This window comes from Cydia strobilella, chromosome 4 (genome assembly GCF_947568885.1).
Source record: "Cydia strobilella chromosome 4, ilCydStro3.1, whole genome shotgun sequence".
Lineage (NCBI taxonomy): Eukaryota > Metazoa > Arthropoda > Insecta > Lepidoptera > Tortricidae > Cydia > Cydia strobilella.
The window spans coordinates 21812422-21834785 of NC_086044.1; the positions used below are offsets into that span (position 1 = coordinate 21812422).

Consider the following 22364-nt stretch of genomic DNA (forward strand, 5'->3'; position numbering starts at 1 on the left):
TTTTTTAAGACTAAGGAACCTCCGGCCCGGTCTAGCGTGTGTCGTCCTTTAAGTTAATTTTACGGTTTCACGTATTTTAGTCAGCGCTAACAGTGCATTGAGCGGCGGTAGTGCTTGAAAGGGGGCGTTCAAATAACGCAAGGCAATTTTCGAAAAATTTTGTAGACTATAAATTATAATTTGACAAATACGTACACAGACTAATTTATTTGCTTCCTAAATGATAAATTAAAATTATCTTTAATCTATGAAAAAAGTGTCTTTTTCATACATTTCGGTTGATTCAATGCTAAGGTTTTCCATAAAATAACCCAATAATTTTTACTGTTTATAATTTCTGGTCCTATAAACAGTACCGGCCAATAATATATCACCATGTTTTAAGGGTATAACTTTTTTTTTATATTTGTGAGTGACTTCCACCTCACTGCTTCAGGTAGTTTAGTAGTAAGTATTTGTACGGGCGATGAGAAAAATTGGTCTCATGTAATGGTTTTTTCATAACGTTTTTTTTAAATGTATTGTCAACTTCATTTTTTTTTCTAAAGGTTTTTTAGTAATATGCTGAGTATCCTATTGTAATTCACAGTATTTTATTGCAATATTCATCACATATTTGTATAAAATGACTAGTAAAATAAGCAATCTACCAACAAACCTTGTTTACTCTATACAAGCTCATACAAAAACAGTCAAAGGTGATATATTATTGGCCGGTACTGTAGGTATTTACTGAGGTTTTATAACTCAATCGGCTCGTTAATTTTGGCCACATGTAGACATACTATAATTTAATAACAGTCGAATGTTATCGGTCTAAAACAGGCCCAAGGGGCGTACGCACCGGACAAGGATAAAGGATGACTTACGCTAGACCGGGCCGGGGCCGGGCCGGAGCTTCCGGCGTTTCGTTTTCTATGGAAAGCACCATGTGATCACCGATCAGCCGTCATAGAAAATTACATGTCGGACGCCTCGGCCCGGGCCCGGCCCGTTCTAGCGTGAGTCATCGTTAAGGCTGTTCCCTGAGCCAGAAGGCGAAATATCTCTTATATGATCATATTTTTCTAAGAGACGTTGATATTCATAGACGTGGAAAAAATATATGTAGTTCTTGATTATATTATCTTTAATTTATAAGCTTCCGATACATGAGTTATAAGTTATAACACTTCGCTCGATACAATTAATTCCCAAAGTAACCTCTAACTAGGACTTTTAATCCAACTTTACTCGATTATTTATTATGTGACACTATAAACAAAAAAAGAAGAAAAAACAATCTTAACTTAAATAGTAATTTCATAGCTTTCGAATTTCGATATTGTAAGGTAACGTTTTTAAAATAAATAAAAATCGACAAAATTCGATCAAAATTGACACTTGTCGCGCATGATCTCTCCCGTTCTTTCTTGCGAAATGTGACAGTGACAGCGGCGAACCGATGGAACGGCCTTAAGTAAACACGAACACGCTAATCCGTCGAATATAAATACGATAATCGCTTACACGTGCCAGCGGCAAAATAAATAATTTGCTATTTTTATTACGTCTGATAAAAACGGAACAGTTGTAAAAACTGGGCCTGTTTTTAAGAGCGCATTAACGTGTTCACCAGCGCCACTGGTAAATAATGTGGTTATTTAAATTTAACGATAGATGGACCCGGGTATGTCCTTAAACTGCGTCCGGACCCGGATATGTCCTTAAACTACGTCCAAAAGAGAGGTATGGGCACTGTGAATGACATCTCGCTTTGTGTGGTAGGGCACAGGACAGCGGATGTCATTCCAGATCTAGAGCAGAGCCCAACTGGAGAAGTACCTCCACCTTACATAGAACCGTAGCCAAATAACACTAGACCCTACTCATAGTGTTGTGTTCCTGCCGGTAAGTAAGGTTGCCAGACTGCCGTGTCAGACGTATCTCTGCTATCTCAAAAAACACAGTTTTGAGTAAATCGACTTTAAAGTTTTTGGTGAGCGTGAAAACTAATAAACTCATATATTTCGCGAGTTTATTGAGTTAAGTCATTTTTAATATGTGTTTTGTGTTTCAATAGACGTGAAGAATAATATTTCTTTACATTTTTGTTGTAAAAGTACATAGTTTTTGAAATAAACGCATAAACATAGTTTGGCGTAACCACTGTTTCATACATTTGGTGGTTGCGCGTAACTATGTTAACTTAAAGTTAGACGAGTTCGTTGTATGAGCGCTCATACTATTTCGCGTGGCCACGGCTCGCGGGCTTATTGAGGTTTTCGTTTATCTAAAGTTAGAAGACTACATTGTATCAACTTCTAGTAAAACGTGTAACCAGGGCATGGGGAATATTGAGGTGGTCACGCGTAGTTCTTTTATCTTAAGTTGTAAGAGTTCGTTGTATTAGTGCTCCTAGTAAAACGCGTAACCAGACTACACAAGATAATCCATTTTATAATGTGCTAACTCACATTACATACAAGGAGCCCGATTTCCATCAGTCCTTACATCATTGGTTATAAAGTAGATCAATCGATTGGTGGAAAGAGCCTTATGTTCAAAATAGCGCATGCATGTTTTGCATGTATGTATGTATGTATGTATATATGTATGTATGTATGTATGTATGTATGTATGTATGTATGTATGTATGTATGTATGTATGTATGTATGTATGTATGTATGTATGTATGTATGTATGTATGTATGTATGTATGTATGTATGTATGTATGTATGTATGTATGTATGTATGTGTGTGTTTGTTTGTATGTACTTTATTTAATATTGAATCCCAGTAAGTGTAAAAGGCGGAATTAACGGCAGAAGGTCAGTTACTCCAAAATTTTTAACCGCCTTAAAAAAAGGTTCTCAGTTTGACCCGTATGTTTGTCCGCGATTATCTCGCGTTTGGCTGAACCGATTTTGATGCGGTTTTCAGAAAAGTGTTTGTTACATTCTGGAGAAGGTTTTAGTATACATAGAGCTGAGCTGATGCTGAACCCTGGCTGTACCTAGTGGAACTCAGGTTTGGTGTAACATAGGCACACGCTGTTTTGGTCATCCAACACGTCTTAATGAGCACTTGGGAGAGCAGTACCCAAGAAAAAGCTGATGCTGAACCCTGGCTGTACCTAGTGGAACTCAGGTTTGGTGCAACGTAGGCAAACGCTGTTTTGGTCATCCGACACGCCTTGATGAGCACTTGGGAGAGCAGTACCCAAGATAGAGCTGATGCTGAAACCCGGCTGTACCTAGTGGAACTCAGGTTTTGGTTCAGATTTGGTGTAAATTTATTGTGGGCATTAGAAGATACCTAGTAAAAATATTAAGGTCAGTTACTCCAAAATTTTATTCATCAGAATCATTAACTATACGTTTCTATGTATTTGAAAATAACACACTCCAGCGATCCAAATATATGTTTAAACTAATATTTTGCCTCTACTGACACTGTTTGAAACTTTTTCTTGCTTTTAGTAATAAAAATAAAAAGAAGAGTAAAAAAAATTATGTTTTATAAATTATGTTCATAATTTTACTTACTTTTTATGCATTTATTAGTTATCTTCTACAAAAGAAAGAAACTACTACAGAAGTATGTAACAAGATAGTACTCGTGCATTACTTATATTATATTGTAAGGTATAACTATCATTCAATTATTTTTGTTTGTCACTTTTTATTTTTAATTTACGTTAAGATTCTTGTAAGTAGGACCTGTCGGGGCTTCTAACCTCCGTGGTGACCTGACATAGACCGACTGACTGACTAGCTGACTGACATACGTATTTGAAATATTGGAACATTTGAAACGACCGACATTTAAATTCAAAATTAGACATGACAATCACAAGACCAGTTGACGACTAGTTCATGACAGACAGCGGGCGACGATAAACAGTTCAGTACCTATGTAGGTTATCTTAAGATTTCAAAAAAAAACGAAATAGTTTAGTTTTTCACAGGGTTTTCAGCAATGATTACAAAGTGAGATTAGCTAAGATAATTAGTCGCACAACCTTTGTTTTCTACGACATTTCTATCACTACACATTCGTAACAATTCGTACTTCGTAAGGAACTCATTTTAAAGACTAATTTATCATATTTTGAACAAACAACATAAAAAAAACACCGGAACGCTAACTTAACTGGGTCAATATTACGTAAATGAAATGTAAATGTGACGTTTTCAATCAAAAGGTACCACATTGTCGCTTACCATAAGGACGAAAATTGCTTGTATCTTTATACGAAAAACCTGTCAGAATGTCCTTATGATAAGCGACAATGTGGTACCTTTTGCTTGAAAACGACACAAATAAACAAATACACGTGGCAAGGAGCGACGAGCCGCTCCCTCCGCGCCCCGCCTCACCGCGGGCCGCCTATCACCGTACTACCTGCGTGTGGTTACGCGAAACTATGATAACTCGAGATAGTAGATATCCAGTTTGCCATAAAAAAACTGCGAAGAGTTACGCATAATTATTCTAACTTGAGTTAGAAGAGATACGCATAACTCAATGTCCAAAAATTCGAAAACGTCTATCTTAAAACATGAAATATCTCAGTAACTAAAGACATTTTTTGAAATTTTGTTTAAGTATTATATAAAGCATAGTGTCTAGTTTCATTTTGCACTGGTTAGGCGTATCTCTGCTATCTAAAGATAGCAGAGATACGTCTGACACGGCAGCAGAGCTCAACGAGGGAGAGGAGTGTTAGGATCGGCAACGCGCTTGTAATATCTCCGGTGTTGCAGGCGTCTATAGGCTACGGTAACTGCTTACCATCAGGCGGGCCGTATGCTTGATTGCCACCGACGTGGTATAAAAAAAAGATATTTAAAACCCCGAAACTAAACCCCAAGGACGAGGGAGACCCCGAATCACATGGATGTCCGTAGTAAATAAGAACCTCAAAGAAGCCCAAGTCAACAAAGAGACGACCCAGGACCGAGCTGCCTGGAGACGTGGAGACGCATGATTTGGAGGGCCGACCCCAAATAAAATGGAAAAGGGCCAGGCAAAGAAGAAGAAGAACGATAGATATTTAAAAAAGGGGGGCGCTGTGTACTGTATTTTGTATTTAAGTACCTTTTGAACACATTATAATAGTCGTTATAGGGAGGCAATATCATTGCCTCCCTATAATATATCCAGACACGATAAGCTAACTGCCTATATTAACAAACTTGTATCTGTAGGTGCATCGTAATTTTAACTTTACGCTTACGATATTCAAATTTAGAACATTTCTGAGAAACAAAGAAATTTGACTTGGCCTCTATTCTAATATCAGTCGACAATTCGACATGACGTTTTATTCGAAATGTAGTGTCAGTTGCAAACAATTTTGGCAAATTTCGCATGTTACTTGATTTCGAAAGATATGGCAGTCGGCCCTGACTCTAGTTTGTCTCTGAATTAAAAAAAAAAAAAACAACGGATGCATGACATGCGCTAAAAAGTTTGCATTACCGCCATTTGACCTTTAAATTAGTTTGTAAGTATAAAACTACTTTGTTTTGTTGATGCTTATGATATATTGATGTAGATAAAGCAGTGTATGTAACTGTATAGGTACATATTTAGGCATTAAAATACTCGTGTACTCCTTTTATGAAACTCATTTCATTCGTTTCATAAACCCACACTCGTGTTTTAATGTATTTAATTATGTAGCAGTCACATAAACTAACTATTACGTTGCTGAATTCAACAATCTATGCGTCCAAAGTTAAAACGGTCGTTTTTGTTTTTTTGTTGTTTTGATAGATCGACGAATCAAACAACATAAAAACTAGTTTGATGTATTTAAAAGGTACTTAAATACAAAATACAGTAAATAGCAGCCCCCTTTTTTAAATATCTATCGTTAAATTTAAATAATCACAATTATTTAGCAGTGGCGCTGGTGATGAGCCGGAAAAGATTTATGTTTTTCGAGCATCTTAGTACCTAGGTCTAGGTTTTTTAATTTGTTTCAATCTTAATGTTGAGATGTCTGAAGGCCAACCACGAAAAACGAAATTTCGTTATCTGCCTCTATTTTCTCCTAGAATAGGGATCACTCTTGCATATGCGAGAGATAGAGAAGTGGATAAAGCCATTTAGATTTTAGTTTTTGCAGGTAGGGCTTCTGTATGCTCTCTTAAAGCCACTAGTACTGTGGAATGTTAATTTTGGGGCAAAATTGCGTTGGTATCGTTGCTGCAGATTACATCGCTATTATAACGTTCAGTTCGTCGCTAATTTTATCAAGGAGATTGAATGATATGCCTGCATCAATACTACAGCAGGAACATCGCAACAGCAGGCTCATAAAGTCATGAATTAACCAAAACAAGCAACTAATTGACTAAGCAAGGAATAAATGAAATGAAATGAAATGAAAACTCTGAAAAAATATATGAATGGTTATTCAATGACATTTTGAATTGCGTTTTAAATGATCGGTTTTTCCAAAATTTGTCAAGCTTGCCTTATACAATGCCTTCTACGTACATGAATAGGTATTTTTAAGGTTCCGTACCTAAAGAGTAAAAACGGGAACTATTACTAAGACCACTGTCCGTCTGTCTGTCTGTCACTAGGCTGTATCTCATGAATTCTTGTCATGAACCGTGAAATTTTCACAGATGATGTATTTCTGTTGACGCTAAATAAAATAAATATTTAAGTGGTGGTTGACGACCGGTCTGGCCTAGTGGGTAGTGACCCTGGCTGTGAAGTCGATGGTCCTGGGTTCGAATCCCGGTAAGGGCATTTATTTGTGTGATGAGCACAGATATTTGTTCCTGAGTCATGGGTGATTGGGTTATGTATTTAAGTATTTATATATTATATATATATCGTTGTCTGAGTACCCATAACACAAGCCTCCTTGGGCTTACCGTGGGACTTAGTCAATCTGTGTAAGAATGTCCTAAAATATTTTTATTTAAAGTGGGGCTCCCATACATCAAACGTGACTTTTTTGCCGTTTTTTGCGTAATAGTACGGAACCCTTCGTACGCGAGTCCGACTCGTACTTGGCCGGTTTTTGTATTTCCTAAATGAATAAACAACTCGAGTAGTACAAAGGCCGGTGACGCTCGGAGATTATCATTTCAGTCTACAATTCTTGTCCCTTGCCACACCATTGCTTCAGAAGACCAGTATGAGATTGAGCTCTAAGTACGTATAGTGTAGCGGATCTTGAGGTTGTATTTCCACTGGTTTTCATTGACATGGAGCTCAAGCTGCCGATAGGAATATAGTCAAAGTAAACGCTTATTTCATTGTATTACGCATTACGCAGATCTATTGTCTCCTGGAGAAAAACACCTGGATACGTAATTACGTATTCAAACTTTAAATATCTGCTCTTGATCTGAAATACTTTCAGTGCATCTTGCTCGCACAAACACATAAGTCATAAGATGTCAAATAATATTCAGATCAAGTTGAGATATTTGAAGTTTGAATGCTTGATTTTATTACGCCGTAAATGGTATAGATCCACGCTTCGTTTAAACTCCACGTTTAGGTTTTGTGTATAATTTATTACCAAATTTAATCCAAGGGTCTTACGGTAACCGGTAAAATTGCTATAAATTTAATAGCAGTGTTTTAGCACTGTTAATACGTAATTTGAAATTTTAGTTCCACTGTCCAATCTATCAGCATCTACTTCCCAATCCGTTAGGTTTTCTACTATAATGAGAGAGAGTATCTGAGGAAGGATTCCCAAAGAATCCGAAACATGTCGCCAAAAGCGACTAAAAATAATAGCGAGTGAAGCCGTACTGATCTAAATAATTTGAAATATATCTCACGATAGTTTAAGTTCGATGATAGAGTTGTTATAGTAGTGTCTTAGTGAACTTTCCTGGCAGTTGATACGGGTTAATTTTGCTTTATCATCCTCCCAAACCTTGACGTTGGCAGAACCGTCGCCAATTATATCGGACATTATACACAAAGATTGGTCGAGAGTTGGATTTGACAGATTTGATAGTCAATCAATCAATCAATCTTTAATGTCAAAAACACATGTCAAAAACTGCAATAACAAATAAAATTAAAAATACACAACACACAATATAGTTATATATACAAATGTCAAAAATAAAAAACCATTAAAAATCAAAAATACAGATGTTAATAAAATAAAATACACTGGGAATCATTTCATGTTAAACTTAGTTATTGCTATTATTGCTATTAAATTAGTATAAAATTCTTTCACTGTGAAAAATGCCTTGTCAATTAAAAACGCTTTCAACTTTTTAACAAATAGCTCAACTGCTCAATCACTGCTGCTGCTAGCTCAATAGCTGAACTTACAATATGAATAGATAATTTTAAAAGTACCCACGAGTATATCTTTGATTCTCCAAATAATCCAGGGGAGAAGCCTTTCTAGCCGAGAACGTGTACTTGACTGATATGTAATCGGTAAGTATTCTGATGCATTGAATAAATGATATGATATGATTCTCGTGGGAACTCCAGCCTGCATTTCCTATACCAAGGACTAGGAAGAGCATACTACAAGGGAAAGGAGATGTTAAGTAGTTCGCGTGACTCTGCTGATTCAGCCTAAGCGGCAGCGAGTCGGTGGGCTGTGTCAGCGTCACATCCTCAGATGCTGAATCAAACAGAGTACGTAGGCAAACCTGCCCATTCAGCAGCAACCTCTGCCACCCCGCCGTAGGCAGTAGCCTCGCCGAAACACCGGAGCACCAAGTTGATATTACTGGAGTGTAGGGTTTGCTCGTCCGTTCGTTGGCTCGTTGGGTGGACGACATTCGGAAGATTGCGGTCACTTCTGGATGAGATTGGCTCAGGACCGGGATGTGGCGTACTCGAAGAGAGGCCTATTGCTCAGCAGTAGGCGGTAAAAGGCTGATATGATGATGATGTAGGATTTGCAGCCAGTCCAAGTGTTCCATCCATGTCCATAATACATAACAATCGGTCCAGTAGTTTGGATCAAATTGGCTGTGCCAGACGGATAGTAAGACAGACAAAAGAGTGATCCTATAAGGGTTCCGTTTGTATATTCAGGTACGGAACCCTAAAAACAATGCCGAATACAATACAGAGACGTAATTTCCAGGTAATCTTCAACAATAACAAAGTAATGTCTATAGTATTCGTGTCCGGATCCTGACGTCACCAGCGCGTTATGATGGTCTTTATTGTCTACCTGACAATATGATAATAACAGTTCCCGTCTCTTTAAATCGCGTGGTGACAAAAAGTGACGCTTACTTTATCACGTGGATAACGCCATCCACCATACGCCTTCATGTTGTTTTTCACAAGTTATTTGTGTTTTTGCACACATCACGTCCCCTCCACGTTGCAACAATGTAAACAGTAGACAAGTAATAATGAACTTTCGGTCCATGACATAAGACTGAAAATTGTGCTAATATGGGAATATATAAAGTGCAATTATAATCGTTATCGTAATCTCTTTGACTAATAGATAAAAGATAAACTGACACTCGTAGTGGACAATACTAATTGCACTTAGTTTTGATTGCGCAATAGTTTGCTAATGTTTTCCTGATGACAATGACCTTGGTAAAATTTTAATGGTTTTGTGATGATAATAACCTAGGTACAAACATAAGTCATGTGGTTATGTTATGGTCGGTATACATGTACATTAGCAACAAAAAATCACTCAGTAATGGACGTTTAATTTGCACAATATTTTCGCTTAGCCCCAAATAAGTATATTAATTTGCATGCAGCAATCTGAAATATTTTTCCTCAACATTAGAGCTGAAAATTTAAGCGAATCCAAATAAAATAGAGTTCTGGGCTCAAGCTCAATAGCACTGAAAAACGTCAAAACATATTTCGATTGAACATTAAAAATTACTCTAAATTTTAGTCTAAAAATATGTACATAATATATTATTTATTTAGCTTAACCTATAAAACTATTTTTTTCACTCTCCTCGTGTCAGTTGTCATTGATTTCTATTATAATATTTTTAATGTTTAATAAACCATTGATTTCGCGCAAGTAGCGCCGTGCCAAGTGTAGCGGCTGCTGACGGCACGAATGAGTGTAATAGGTGTATCGTTGTTTTAGTGGTGCAACTACTTACTACTAGATGGCGCTGTTATAAAAATAAACGTGCAGCGCTTTAAGTAATTTGGTAATGTTCACAAACTAAAATTATAATCCCGGTGTTAGTTTTCTAGTCGATATGTAGTCTTATTCGTCCTTTGATATAATAAACATAAATGCGTAAGTTACCGTAATGAGTTTATTGCTTACACAAAAATTATAGAAAACAATACGAATAGTGGAATATTAAGGAATGTCGTGCAAGTAGCGCCGTGCCAAGCGTAGCGGCTGCTGACGGCACGAATGAGTATAATAGGTGTATCGTTGTTTTAGTGGTGCTACTACTTACTACTAGATGGCGCTGTTATAAGCTTTAGGCTAAAATTATAATCCCGGTGCTAGTTTTCTGGTAGACGGTACGTAGTCTTATTCGTAGAGCCTATTCCTATGATATGATAAACATAGGTAAATGCGTAAGTGGTTACCGGAATGAGTTGCTTATTGTTTAATTTGCTTACATAACACAAAAATATCAGAAAACAATATTAAGGAATGTTAAACATGGTATAGGGTAAAGTAAGCGGTGCGGGTATTTGTTTTACATTTCAGCACTGTCTCGGGAGTGAGGGAAACATTTTTGTACAAATCATATCCTTATAATTCGATTTTAAAATTTGGAACCATGTCAAAATGTATGGTAATTCCGTGACCAAGTCTTTTTTAACTAAAAAAAGTTGTGTTACATGCTCTACATTTTGAGATATTTTTTTTATACTACGTCAGTGGCAAACAAGCATACGGCCCGCCTGATGTTAAGCAGTCTCCGTAGCCTATGTACGCCTGCAACTTCAGAGGAGTTACATCTCATCTCATTTTCCGAAAAAAGTGACTAGACATGTTCTTTCCGTGTACCCTTCATATGTGTTTACTTACGCATCAATGCTAGTGCGGTGCGGCGCGAGCAATGCTAGGCATAATGCAGAGGCAGCAGCGGCGTCCATCGCTCGTCCGCCGGCTTTGAGAGCACCCGTGCCGGCTGAAGAGCAAGCCTCAGCTGCGCTTGACACAGACCCGTGGGGCACCACCTGTATACATCACAAAATAAGCAATGAGTATACAGTGTTACCTTAAGGGGCCCACTGACTATCAGTCCGCCGGACGATATCGGCCTGTCAGTTGTTCGGAACTGTCAAATTTTTGTTCCAAGCGACAGGCCGATATCGTCCGGCGGACTGATAGTCAATGGGCCCCTTTAGCCATTGGACAAACCCTGAATACCCACGTAGGGTTACTTCTCAGGAATGTTCTATCGTAAATATTTTTTTAATCAGAACAAAAGATAAAAAAAAAAATTCAAACAAAAATTTATTCCAATGATCGACAACAAAAAGAAACATACTGTATTAATCATTGGCAGTGTTTTTGACAATTTGTTAGAAAATGTGCGGCAATGATGACATTTGTCAAAAGTCAGAATTATGGATGGTATAGAAAGGATGAGAATCTCTTATGGCAGAATTGTTGCAAAAGTGACCGCTTTCAGCTTTTAATAATAGTTCCTAATCTCCGGTGGCGCTAGTTAGGCTCTGGGACATGAGTATAACATGAACCATATAAGGCAACAAATAACCCGACCAAATTACGTAGGTTGTTTTTGGTAGTATTTCGGTGTATGGTGGCGCAGCCTAATTACTGTTTTTTGATGGACACTTTTCATACATAGAGATTTGGCTCCTTTCTATAGTCTCTATGTTTAGAATCTTATTAATGTCATAAATAATCAATAAGGTCGAAGAAGGTTTCATACTATTTATTACCACAGGATCTATCAACACATACAGCCTGCTCCAAAGTAAAAAATCGTAATTTGTTAATTTCTTCGTAACCGCTACACCTGTTGTTATGATACTTTGTATACTGATTCTAAATACCCTAATGCATACATTTCGGCTTTGTCCAATGGCTAAGGACACCCTGTTCTATTTATGATCCATGATCTAACTCAGTCACACGTGACACTAGAAATTTCACATGTCGTCACAGCCACGGAGAGCCGTATGAGGCGTGGAGTGCGCAGCTGCCGCTCTGGCACCCACTTTTAGTAGGATATATTCATAATACACGAGACAGTAAGAGTAAGGGAGATAGACAACAGATAATACTGCTGTGTGAAGACAGCTAGTGGAAGGACAGTACCTGCTGGTAGTCGCCATAGTATATCTGAGTAAGCAGGGCTATAGTCACAGCCGCAGACAGGGCAGCGAAGCATCCAGCGATGAGACGTGACAGTAAGAGTAAGGGAGATAGACAACAGAAAATACCGCTGTGTGAAGACAGAGCTAGCGGAAGGACAGTACCTGGTAGTCGCCATAGTATATCTGAGTGAGCAGGGCTATAGTCACAGCCGCAGACAGGGCAGCGAAGCATCCAGCGATGAGACGTGACAATAAGAGTAAGGGAGATAGACAACAGAAAATACTGCTGTGTGAAGACAGAGCTAGCGGAAGGACAGTACCTGGTAGTCGCTATAGTATATCTGAGTAAGCAGGGCTATAGTCACAGCCGAAGACAGGGCAGCGAAGCATCCAGCGATGAGACGTGACAGTAAGAGTAATGGAGATAGACTACAGATAATACCACTGTGTGAAGACAGAGCTAGTGGAAGGACAGTACCTGGTAGTCGCCATAGTATATCTGAGTGAGCAGGGCTATAGTCACAGCCGCAGACAGGGCAGCGAAGCATCCAGCGATGAGACGTGGAGTGCCGCAGCTTCCATCGCTACTGGCACCCGCTTTTAGTGGGATATCTTCACGCAGTTCCACCACACCTGAAATGTTTAGAACGTTGTATAGAGTTACAGTCGTCATCAGATATATCGGAGCGGCCGAGGTGTTCACTATATCTGAACACGTACTCTAACGCCTTGACAATAGAGGCGTGTTCAGATATTTGTGAGCGCCTCGGCCGCTCCGATATATCTGATGGCGACTGTACCTACACAGACTTCTTAAAAACCCAAGAGCTTTTGCTGTCTTGCGCACGGAGCGGGTGCACGCCCGCGGGTACCATCTCGGGTAAAATCTGTCGCACGCGTCCGCGCCAGTTGACGTTGCTCAAACTATTTTTCAATAGGCGTCGTTTCGCTCATAGATTAGTATAAAGTATGTTATTACTGTAAGTATCGCTAGCCCAATTTTATAATTGGGGATTTCACACAGAAAATTGAATTTCATCGCAGATATTTATCTATATATCTGCGAATATGCAGGTTACCTGATGATATTTTTCTTCAGCAAAAAACTATTAGATACTTTAAAATAGAGCTTTATATTGGCCCCAAAATACTTTGACTAGGAATATTTTTTTCTCACAAATCTTTTATACAAAATGTCACTAAAAATTATCAATAAATCATTTAATTAACTAAAACAAGACGTATTATCTTCAAAATATTATCACAAACACAAACGCTTATTAAAATTATCATGAATAATAATTATGAACAGTAAAAAAAACATTGTCAACGTGTTTTGGGGTACCCTGTACCTTCGGAAAGACGTTTCGCCTCTTTGGCAGTCTAAAGCCGACAGAGACTTAGAGTATCGCTAATAGACCGCGAGCCAGGAACAGATTTTCATGAGCAAAATTAATAGAAATCGCTTCCAGCTTGATACCTTATCAGATGATAGTTTATATAGATATATTATCGCTCCGTCTGTGACGGGCTTAAAAGTGAAGCGATTGAATCGCTTCTCTAGTGTTTACCGACTTATTTCTGTCCAGTCAACAATCCACGATTTGCCGTTGATCGGTTGAGCTTAAGAAACCCTAGCAGTTAAAGTGGGCGGTTACAGCCAGCCTTACAAGTGGTAAATTGACTGTTATGTTACGTTAATACGCAGCTTATTTACGTATTTAAGTAGGTAAGGTAGAAAATTATGAACGCAAAAAAACAAACTTTCGTAATAAGTCTTGAATCAAAACCGCGTCTTTGATAAGGTGAGTTGTTCTCGGGCCAATGAACGTGTGAACATGATAATTTTATGGTAAATTTACAATCTTGCCATATTGTAGGCAACTCTAACCACGAAATACCAAGTGCGCCCTAGTCTTTGAACTAAATTCTTACTATTCGTTTTCGTTTAATATGCTGACTTCAGGAGTTGCAATTCTCGTGCACATATATGTTGCTTAGAAGAGTACGGGGTGAGATGGGATTTCCTGTTTATCGTCAAAGTTATGAAATGGAACTACCCAAAATAAAATGAAAAAAAAAAACGCCCGGAACACTTATAATATGGCGTATATTCAGTTTCTATATGTAAAAATAAAATGTTATGAGGTTTGAAGGTTGGCCTAAAGCAAAGGGGGTGCAAAAAAAAGACTTAGATTTTTTTTAGTAGGTACAATAACGTCTGTTCTGGCGCTCGCCGGCCGCTGCCGCGGCACGCTCGCTTCGCTCGCTCGGATCATCGCGATCAACCTAACACACTCCTCCTCGCTTCGCTCGTCTTCGCACCTATCTTGTCTCTGTTACTTAAATTTACTGTTCCAAATGATTGATTTTAATTTGTCAAGTAGTGGTTTCACATTGCGGGTCAAATATCTCGGCCATTTTTGATTTTAGAAAAAAGAGCGTATTCTCTACGATAACACAATAAAAAATAGGTGTCATAATAACATCACTCCGATGAAAAATTTGAAGTGTCGGCACCCCCTTTGCTTTAGTCCAACCGGTTTGAATGTCAGTTTTCTTCCTGCTCACCCCATTTTACGGTAATAAGAATTGGTATTTGACCGAGATCCTAGAGTAGTTTTCTCAGCCAACACTAAACCGAATCGAAATCGATTTTTTCACCACTGGGGTAGTAATTCCAGATTTCCAGGAGATAGCAATCAGTGGAACTAATTTGGATTCGGCGCGGCCTGTTCCGGCTTCCTGTGGTAAATCATCACGGTAAAATCGGGATATCGCGTAAAGTGATGGGATGGGCCGCGTGAATATTCCCATAAACAACAAGAAATCAAACCAAAGCCAAACTTTTCGCCATTGGAGAAATGTTTCCAGATTTTTAGCAATTAGTGGAATTAATTTGTGCTAAATCATCGCAGTAAAATCGCGAGATATGGCGCATAGTGATGGGCATCTTTTCGATTTTTTCTCAAACAATGAAACAAAGACAAACAAATTTATTTTTGCCAATTTGAGTGAAAAGTTTATTTAGTTTTAGCAACGACTTATTTTTAATGAAAAATAATTAGGTGTGTAATGTTGCGAATAATTACTTTTAGTTACTTGCATTACGACCTAGCCTAGGGCCTGTTTTACGAAAGTTTGTAAATTTACAAGAAGTGGAAGTAAATTTCTAGTAAAAGGAGTAAAAGACTTCCGCTTATATTATATAAAGTAAAATAGTCATTAAATTTGCATAAAAGCATGTATAAAAATACATGCTTTTTGAGTTGTGTGTGTAACGACGGAAATTTAATTTTAATTTAATTTAATTTAATTTGATTTAATTTTAATTTAATTTGATTTTAAGATTTGTCTTAATGTACCTATTTATTGTTATTTTAATTGTGCTCGTGATTTTAATGTAATATCTGTATATTCTTGTTATCTGCAATAAAGAAATACAATACAATATGCAAATTTAATGACTATTTTACTTATGCTTATGAATGACTATTTCATTCCTTTCCACTAAATATTGAAGAAGAATGTTTCGTGAGCTTCAAATATTTCTAAGCACATTTCCGAGCATAGGTATATTAGGTATGTAGTAAATATTACCATCTGAGGAACATTCCCGTGACGGAACGTCACTAACTGCGCAGATGTTTTGTGCAAGGCGTCGGTGTTTACAATTTACATTATCGGAATGCGATGCGGGAAATGAGAGATTTTTATTAAGATAGTGGCCGGCGATGACGGAGTGGGATGGAGTGAGATATCTGGTTAATCTAGAAATTTTAAACTAAGTATATAGCATCCGGATAGGTGGGCTAGTATAGCTACCAAGTGGATGCCGCAATATAAGCGCGGACGTGGTAGGCGCAGGCGGAGGCGGGACGACTTAGACACCTTCACTAATAACTGGCCGGAAAAAGCTCAACAACGGGAGCCATGGAAATCAAGGGGAGACGCCTTTGCCCAGCAGTGGGACACTATAACAGGCTATTAATTAATTAAGTATGTAATACTAGCATTCAATAGTTAGGTATCTGTTTTACAAGGGGGCAAAGTTGTTGTTTAAACCCTCGTGCTAAAACTGGTACGAGCAAGCGAAAGATTCCAAAATTGAACCGATAAGAAAGGTTCGAAAAGTGTAATCTTGAGCGTTGTGAGGATTTCAAGACTTTCAAGGCACCAGGAGTTATTCAACTTTTCTTCCGAGTGAAATTTATCACCACACCAACACGAAAAACAGACTAACTAGTAATATATATCATTCAAAATCGTCACTTAAAACTTAAGTCAATTCTACGAGCCAACATGAGAAAACAACTCAAAATTAGCATCGTATTACTGTTCTTGTGAATAAAATGCAACTTTCTCATCAGTTTTTGAAGTATAAAGTGAGCCTTTACGACTGGAGAAGGAAATTCAACTGGAGAAACAGATGCAATGTAAATGTTGGGAATATTACCTGATGGCGGCGTGGTGTCTGTTGCGTTCTGCATGCTGCTAGCGACGCCTTTTTCTGGAAAAAGTATGACATAGACAATCATTGAGCAATAACTCAGATTTTGACATGTTTACATGGTTTGGAGACTAGGAGGATATAACCAAACGGAGTAGCCATTAACAGGCGTTCCCCTCTGTCGAAAATAGTCGGCCAATGGTCATACACAATGGATTTACTGACGTTTATCTGACATGGCTATTTTTACGTTACGTATACATTTGACGTTCCCCTCCCCCGCTAAAATCGGCAGACTTTTTTGTACAGAAAATTACAGACGTGGCGTCTCCGTTTGGTTATATTATATCCTCCTAGTTTGGAGACCTCAAGTCGGTCTTTACGGTCTAAAACAAGGGTATCCGAACTGTTTTCCTGCTAAATTAGAACGTACGTTTCCGTTCCGTTCTGCGCATCTGTTGTACTCGTATTAGTAGGTATGCGATTTAATTACGCCGCCTATTCCCGTTGGTTATTCAAACTAGGTTTAATTGAATTCATCAGCCTCTGGCACTGGCATCTGTGTTGTTCATCATCCTGTGGATTGTATTTCTAGTGGAAGCAATAGGTCTGTTGTTAATTTTTGAGTTATATACTTAGATTTGATTTGTTTTATTGGAGATATTTTGAATCTATCGATTATTATTTGGCGAAAAGTATTACATCATCATCATCATCATCATCATATCAGCCCTTTATCACCCACTGCTGAGCATAGGCCACTCTTCCAGTACGCCACTTGTCCCGGTCCTGAGCTAATCTCATAAAAGTATTACAATATGACCTAACGTTCACCAGGTAGTTTGGTGGTTGGGCAAAATATGTTGAAAAAAAAAAATCTTACTGCAGCATATTTATTGTTGATTTTTTTTGCATTTTTTTGTGTTTGTGCATCAATGATAAAGGAGAATATTTTGAAGATAATACTATTAATGTGTTTTATTCAAAAAAAATTGAGATAACAATGTTAATTATGATTACACAATTGAAGGTAATACTATTTATTTCAGTTATAAGTAATCAAGATTTTTAGCCTCCTAAGACCGTGCGCACAAATTTTTGTACATAATTCCACAATCTATTTTGAACTTTTAGTGAGTAGGTAGGTAACAATAAGCGCCACTTGCACCATCCCACTAAGTCCACTAACCCGGGGTTATCCGGTTAAACCGTTAACGCAGTGTCAAATTGTAGTGGTAACCATGGTAACTCCAGGTTTAACCGGTTAACCCCGGGTTAGTGGGATGGTGCAAGTGGCGCTTAAGGGTGCTAAATTTAAAAACAAAACAAATGCTTCAGGGGGGAGGATAAACACATTTTGAAATAACGGACCAGAAATCTTGTAAAAATAATATAATAAATAAATATTATAGGACATTACACAGATAATAAACTACAAACCTAACTAAAATATTTTGTTCAAAAGACCTCCGCGAGCTGTACCGGGTGCAAAGGTGCCCATCATCTGACCAGAAATAGGTAGAGATAATATTTCATAACAATAAATAAGGTAAAACTGATTAAGCCGAAACACTTATTAGAAACGTTTATTTGCATTACTGCTCGTCTGCACCTACAATGCATTTCCTGGTACGTATTTCATCATAAGGTATTATCATTAAATACTTCGAACGTTTTCATCAATAAAAAGTTGACTTTTATGGAAACACAGTTACTATTACTAGTAACATACATTTAATATTTAATAGCAATAAAAACAAGTACAATTTGTAATGGACATTCTATAAAAAAAATATCCGTTTGCATTGCTCTGTGTATAAACATTTATTAGGTTACTGTCAAAGCAGCGATTTCTTTACCTGCTCTAACTGTACATCCCTAAACTTCTGCAAACCACGCAGTTATTTCACACACAAAAACACTAAAACTGCACACTTATCACTCACTACCATTCACGTTGCAGTTAGAATGACAGCTATTCTTTATTAGATCGAAACTGTGATTTCTTAACACCTAACTGTATTCTTAAGCAGCGCATTAAAGCGCGTTCTTAAGTGTTAAGTTTAACACTATAAGTGCCACTCAGTATTTAACACTTCACTGTCACAGACAGCTATTTATTTACTACAACTAAAACAACAGTTAATTTTTCTTTAATAACAGTGACAATTCACTAAAGTTTATTAAGAACGCGCAGGTAGCGACGCGGCGCGCCGGTAACTGTCTGTGGTGATGCGCAAGAGTCGGTGACGTCATCGCACCGCGACCTCTGTCGAGAAATACGCGACTTGACTAATCAGAGCTTGATTAAAGATTAAAGTTTGGGTGCTTATAAGGCTTAGAAATCACGCAGGTAGTAGAGTTAAGCCTTACGAGTTTGCAAAAAAAATTGTATGACCCATTTATGGTATGTAGAATTTTTACGAAACGATAAACGCCCTAAGAATCGGACTTTTATTCAAAGAATTAAGTTTTTAATCCTAGAGATTTTAAAGAAAATACGGGCCAAATTAGTTGAAACTTGCCCTAAAAACTAACTTTAACTTTAACTTTGCGCCATAAAAAGTAGTTAGTGATTACACTAGTTTATATTTAATTTAATTTACTTAACATTCTTGTGGAAATTGCATTGTGCGAATGTCTTTAGTTAAGATTACAGCATGATTGTAAAGTACGACTTGAAACCATAAAGTTATCTTTGACGGCACAAAAATCTAATTAGAATGTTATGCTAGGGCCTACTTGTCTATTCCACTAACCCGGGGTTAACCGGTTAAACCTGGAGTTATTAGTACAATTTGACACTGGGTTAATGGTTTAACCGGTTAATCCCGGGTTAGTGGGATGATGCAAGTGGGCCTAGGCGCAGTGTCTTAGAAAGTCCGTCTTGCTTCCACACAAGCGGACGAGTGAATACAAAATGCGGGTGAATGAACGGAGCGCCGCGCCGCGTGCGCAAGTGACGTCATCGCCGGGACACCCGACTGCATGCCAGTGCTAACTCGGCTGACCAGTTTAACTCTGACCTTAATAAAATTTGGTTTTGCGATTATAATAGTTGGCCACACCCCCATAACATGGCATGAATTGAATGTTTTTATTTCACGTCTTTAACCGGTAACTATGTTTTTATTAGTACCTAATTAAGAAAATAAATGTTCATTTTCTAAAATCATACCTAAATGGCCTATGTATTACGATCACGAGGTAAACATGTTTAAATAGGTATAGGTGTAGTATAGTTTCCAATAGATAATCAGATGAAAACGAAAAAAAAAAACAATTAACAGAATTAAATAACTAAACTGTAAAACCTAAATCTAAAAATAAATAAAACTAATCTTAAAATAAATTACTAAAAAACTACCCCCCTGCGGCATGGTCCCATAGACGCTGGCAGCATTTTCTCGCTGTATTGCAATACTAATTCTTTGAGCGAGAAAGCTGCCAGCTCTATGACTGCAGTGCCGGTGACGTCTGCCATCCTATTGCATATTTCCTTAATTAGCGTAAGCGCGTTTGGACTTTGGACTCCACGGCCCAAGGGTCTCGACGCCAAAAGGTACGAAATTGTGTTGTCTGTCTTTTTAAAATTTTCGGCTGCCTTTTATTTGCCGCCGCACCGACCTTTGCAGTTGTGCTGTGGAGATGAGACGGAGTGTCAACAACTCTACACAGGTGGGTCTTACACCAGCACCCGCCCCATCTTCCACGGAATTATTGAAATTCCTTTCGGTCTCTTACCATCGTTATACTCATACCAAAATAATAAAAAAAATCTCGTAACGATATTTACTATGATTACAAATATTACGATTATATATTTATATACGATGCATAGATATTATTTATAATGCGACGGAAGCGATGTACGTAGCCAGCACCGTGCTGCGTTAAGGATGACTCACGTTAGACCGGGCCGTGTCCGGGCCGGAGCTTCCGGCGCTTACTTTTCTATGACATGACAGGTGATCACGTGATGCTTTCCATAGAAAACGTAGCGTCGGAAGCTCCGGCCCGGACACGGCCCGGTCTAACGTGACTCATCCTTTGGGCTGAGAACGCACTGCGATTATTTTTTTGCGGTTTCAGAACCGCAAAAAGTGTAACGTACGGCATGCTTCATAAGCGCACGCACTTAAAAGACTGAAACCGCAAGAAATTAGACTAAAACCGCATGAAATTAGCCGCAATGCGTTCTATTACGCATGCGATGTGTTTCAGCCTTAACTCAACGAAAGGTTTAGATACGCCGATCGCTTTATTTATTTCGAATCTGTGCTTATTGAATATGGGCACTTTACGAGCCGAAGTCGGCCACTCTTTCAATTTACAGTAAAACCGACCCGCATTTATGCGGAAGCTTTATGGAGTCCTTTCCATTTCACTTCCCATAAATATGGGTATACCAAGCAAGTAAGCTGAGGGATTTTATTCGCGATGTACTTCCTATATGAATGGTAGATTGATGGCAGCAGACTCGGACAAGTCGCTTCAACTAGATAGGGACCTGAATTACCTACCCACTAAGCGGTTAAACGAGTGTCAAATTGTACCTACTGGTAACCATGGTAACTCCAGGTTTAACCGGTTAATCCGGGTTTAGTAGAATGGTGCAAGTGGGCCTAATAGTATTTTTGAAACAGCTTTGGTACGGTGACAGCTGTCATCACAATACATATTAGCATACTTTTTACTATTTGCATGTTTAAATTTGCCAGGCGCTTTTGTGCGAACTGTAATGATGTGTAAATTGTATACCGGGTGTTTCCTGTAACAGGAGCATTAAATTAAGTTGTAGGCTTGTACTCCTCAAACTGACCAACATTTTGTTCAGCAACTTTTAAAAATAACTTGTGTTTTGATTTTCATTACACTTTAAAGTTTATTCTAAGACGCAATGTATTACAAAATTTGTTATGATTAAAGGGTGACAAGCAACGTCAAACACACAGATAGCAACGTACATTGAAAATAATATTTAATTAGTATGAAAAAGGTATAATAAAAAAAATCATAATTTTAAAAAGTTGCTGAAAATGAAATGTTGGTCAGTTTGAGGCGTACAGCCTTACAGTTACAGGAAACACCGTGTATAGTAATAAATAATAAATAAATAAATATTTTACATATTATTTGGTGTTTTAAGACTAGGAGGATATAACCAACGGCGACGCCACGTCTGTAATTTGCTGTACAAAAAAGTCTGCTAATTTTTGCGGGGGAGGGGAACGTCAAATATATACGTAACGTCAAAATAGCCATGTCAGATAAACGTCAGTCCATACATTGTGTATGACCATTGGCCGACTGTTATTGACAGAGGGGAACGCCTGTTAATGGCTACTCCGTTTGGTTATATCCTCCTAGTTTTAAGGTTCTAAATAAAATTGTCCATAAGTGACAGCAAGTGAAGTGACAAAAAGACAAGTGACATTCTTTCTTTAAATTGGTAAAAATGTAGTTTTCATTGTTCTTGGGCTAGGAGGATATAATCAAACCGAGTAGCCATTAACAGGCATTCCCCTCTAGTCGAAAATAGTCGGCCAATGGTCATACACAATGTATGGACTGACGTTTATCTGACATGGCTATTTTGACGTTACGTATACATTTGACGTTCCCTTCCCCCGTACAAATTGGCAGACTTTTTT

At 38.0% G+C, this 22364-nt stretch overlaps 1 protein-coding gene across 1 annotated transcript in view; it reads right to left on the reverse strand.

Moving 5' to 3' along the window:
• Window positions 1-18904, reverse strand: part of LOC134740824 (uncharacterized) — a 49472-nt gene extending 30568 nt beyond the window's left edge. The window contains exons 1-4 of the mRNA XM_063673466.1: window positions 18570-18904; window positions 16717-16770; window positions 12739-12893; window positions 10999-11150 (exon numbers count right to left, since the gene is read on the reverse strand). Coding sequence (XP_063529536.1) covers window positions 10999-11150; window positions 12739-12893; window positions 16717-16750 — 341 coding nt within the window. The 5' untranslated portion in view covers window positions 16751-16770; window positions 18570-18904. The remainder of the gene's footprint in view (window positions 1-10998; window positions 11151-12738; window positions 12894-16716; window positions 16771-18569) is intronic.
• Window positions 18905-22364: the final 3460 nt, after the last annotated feature.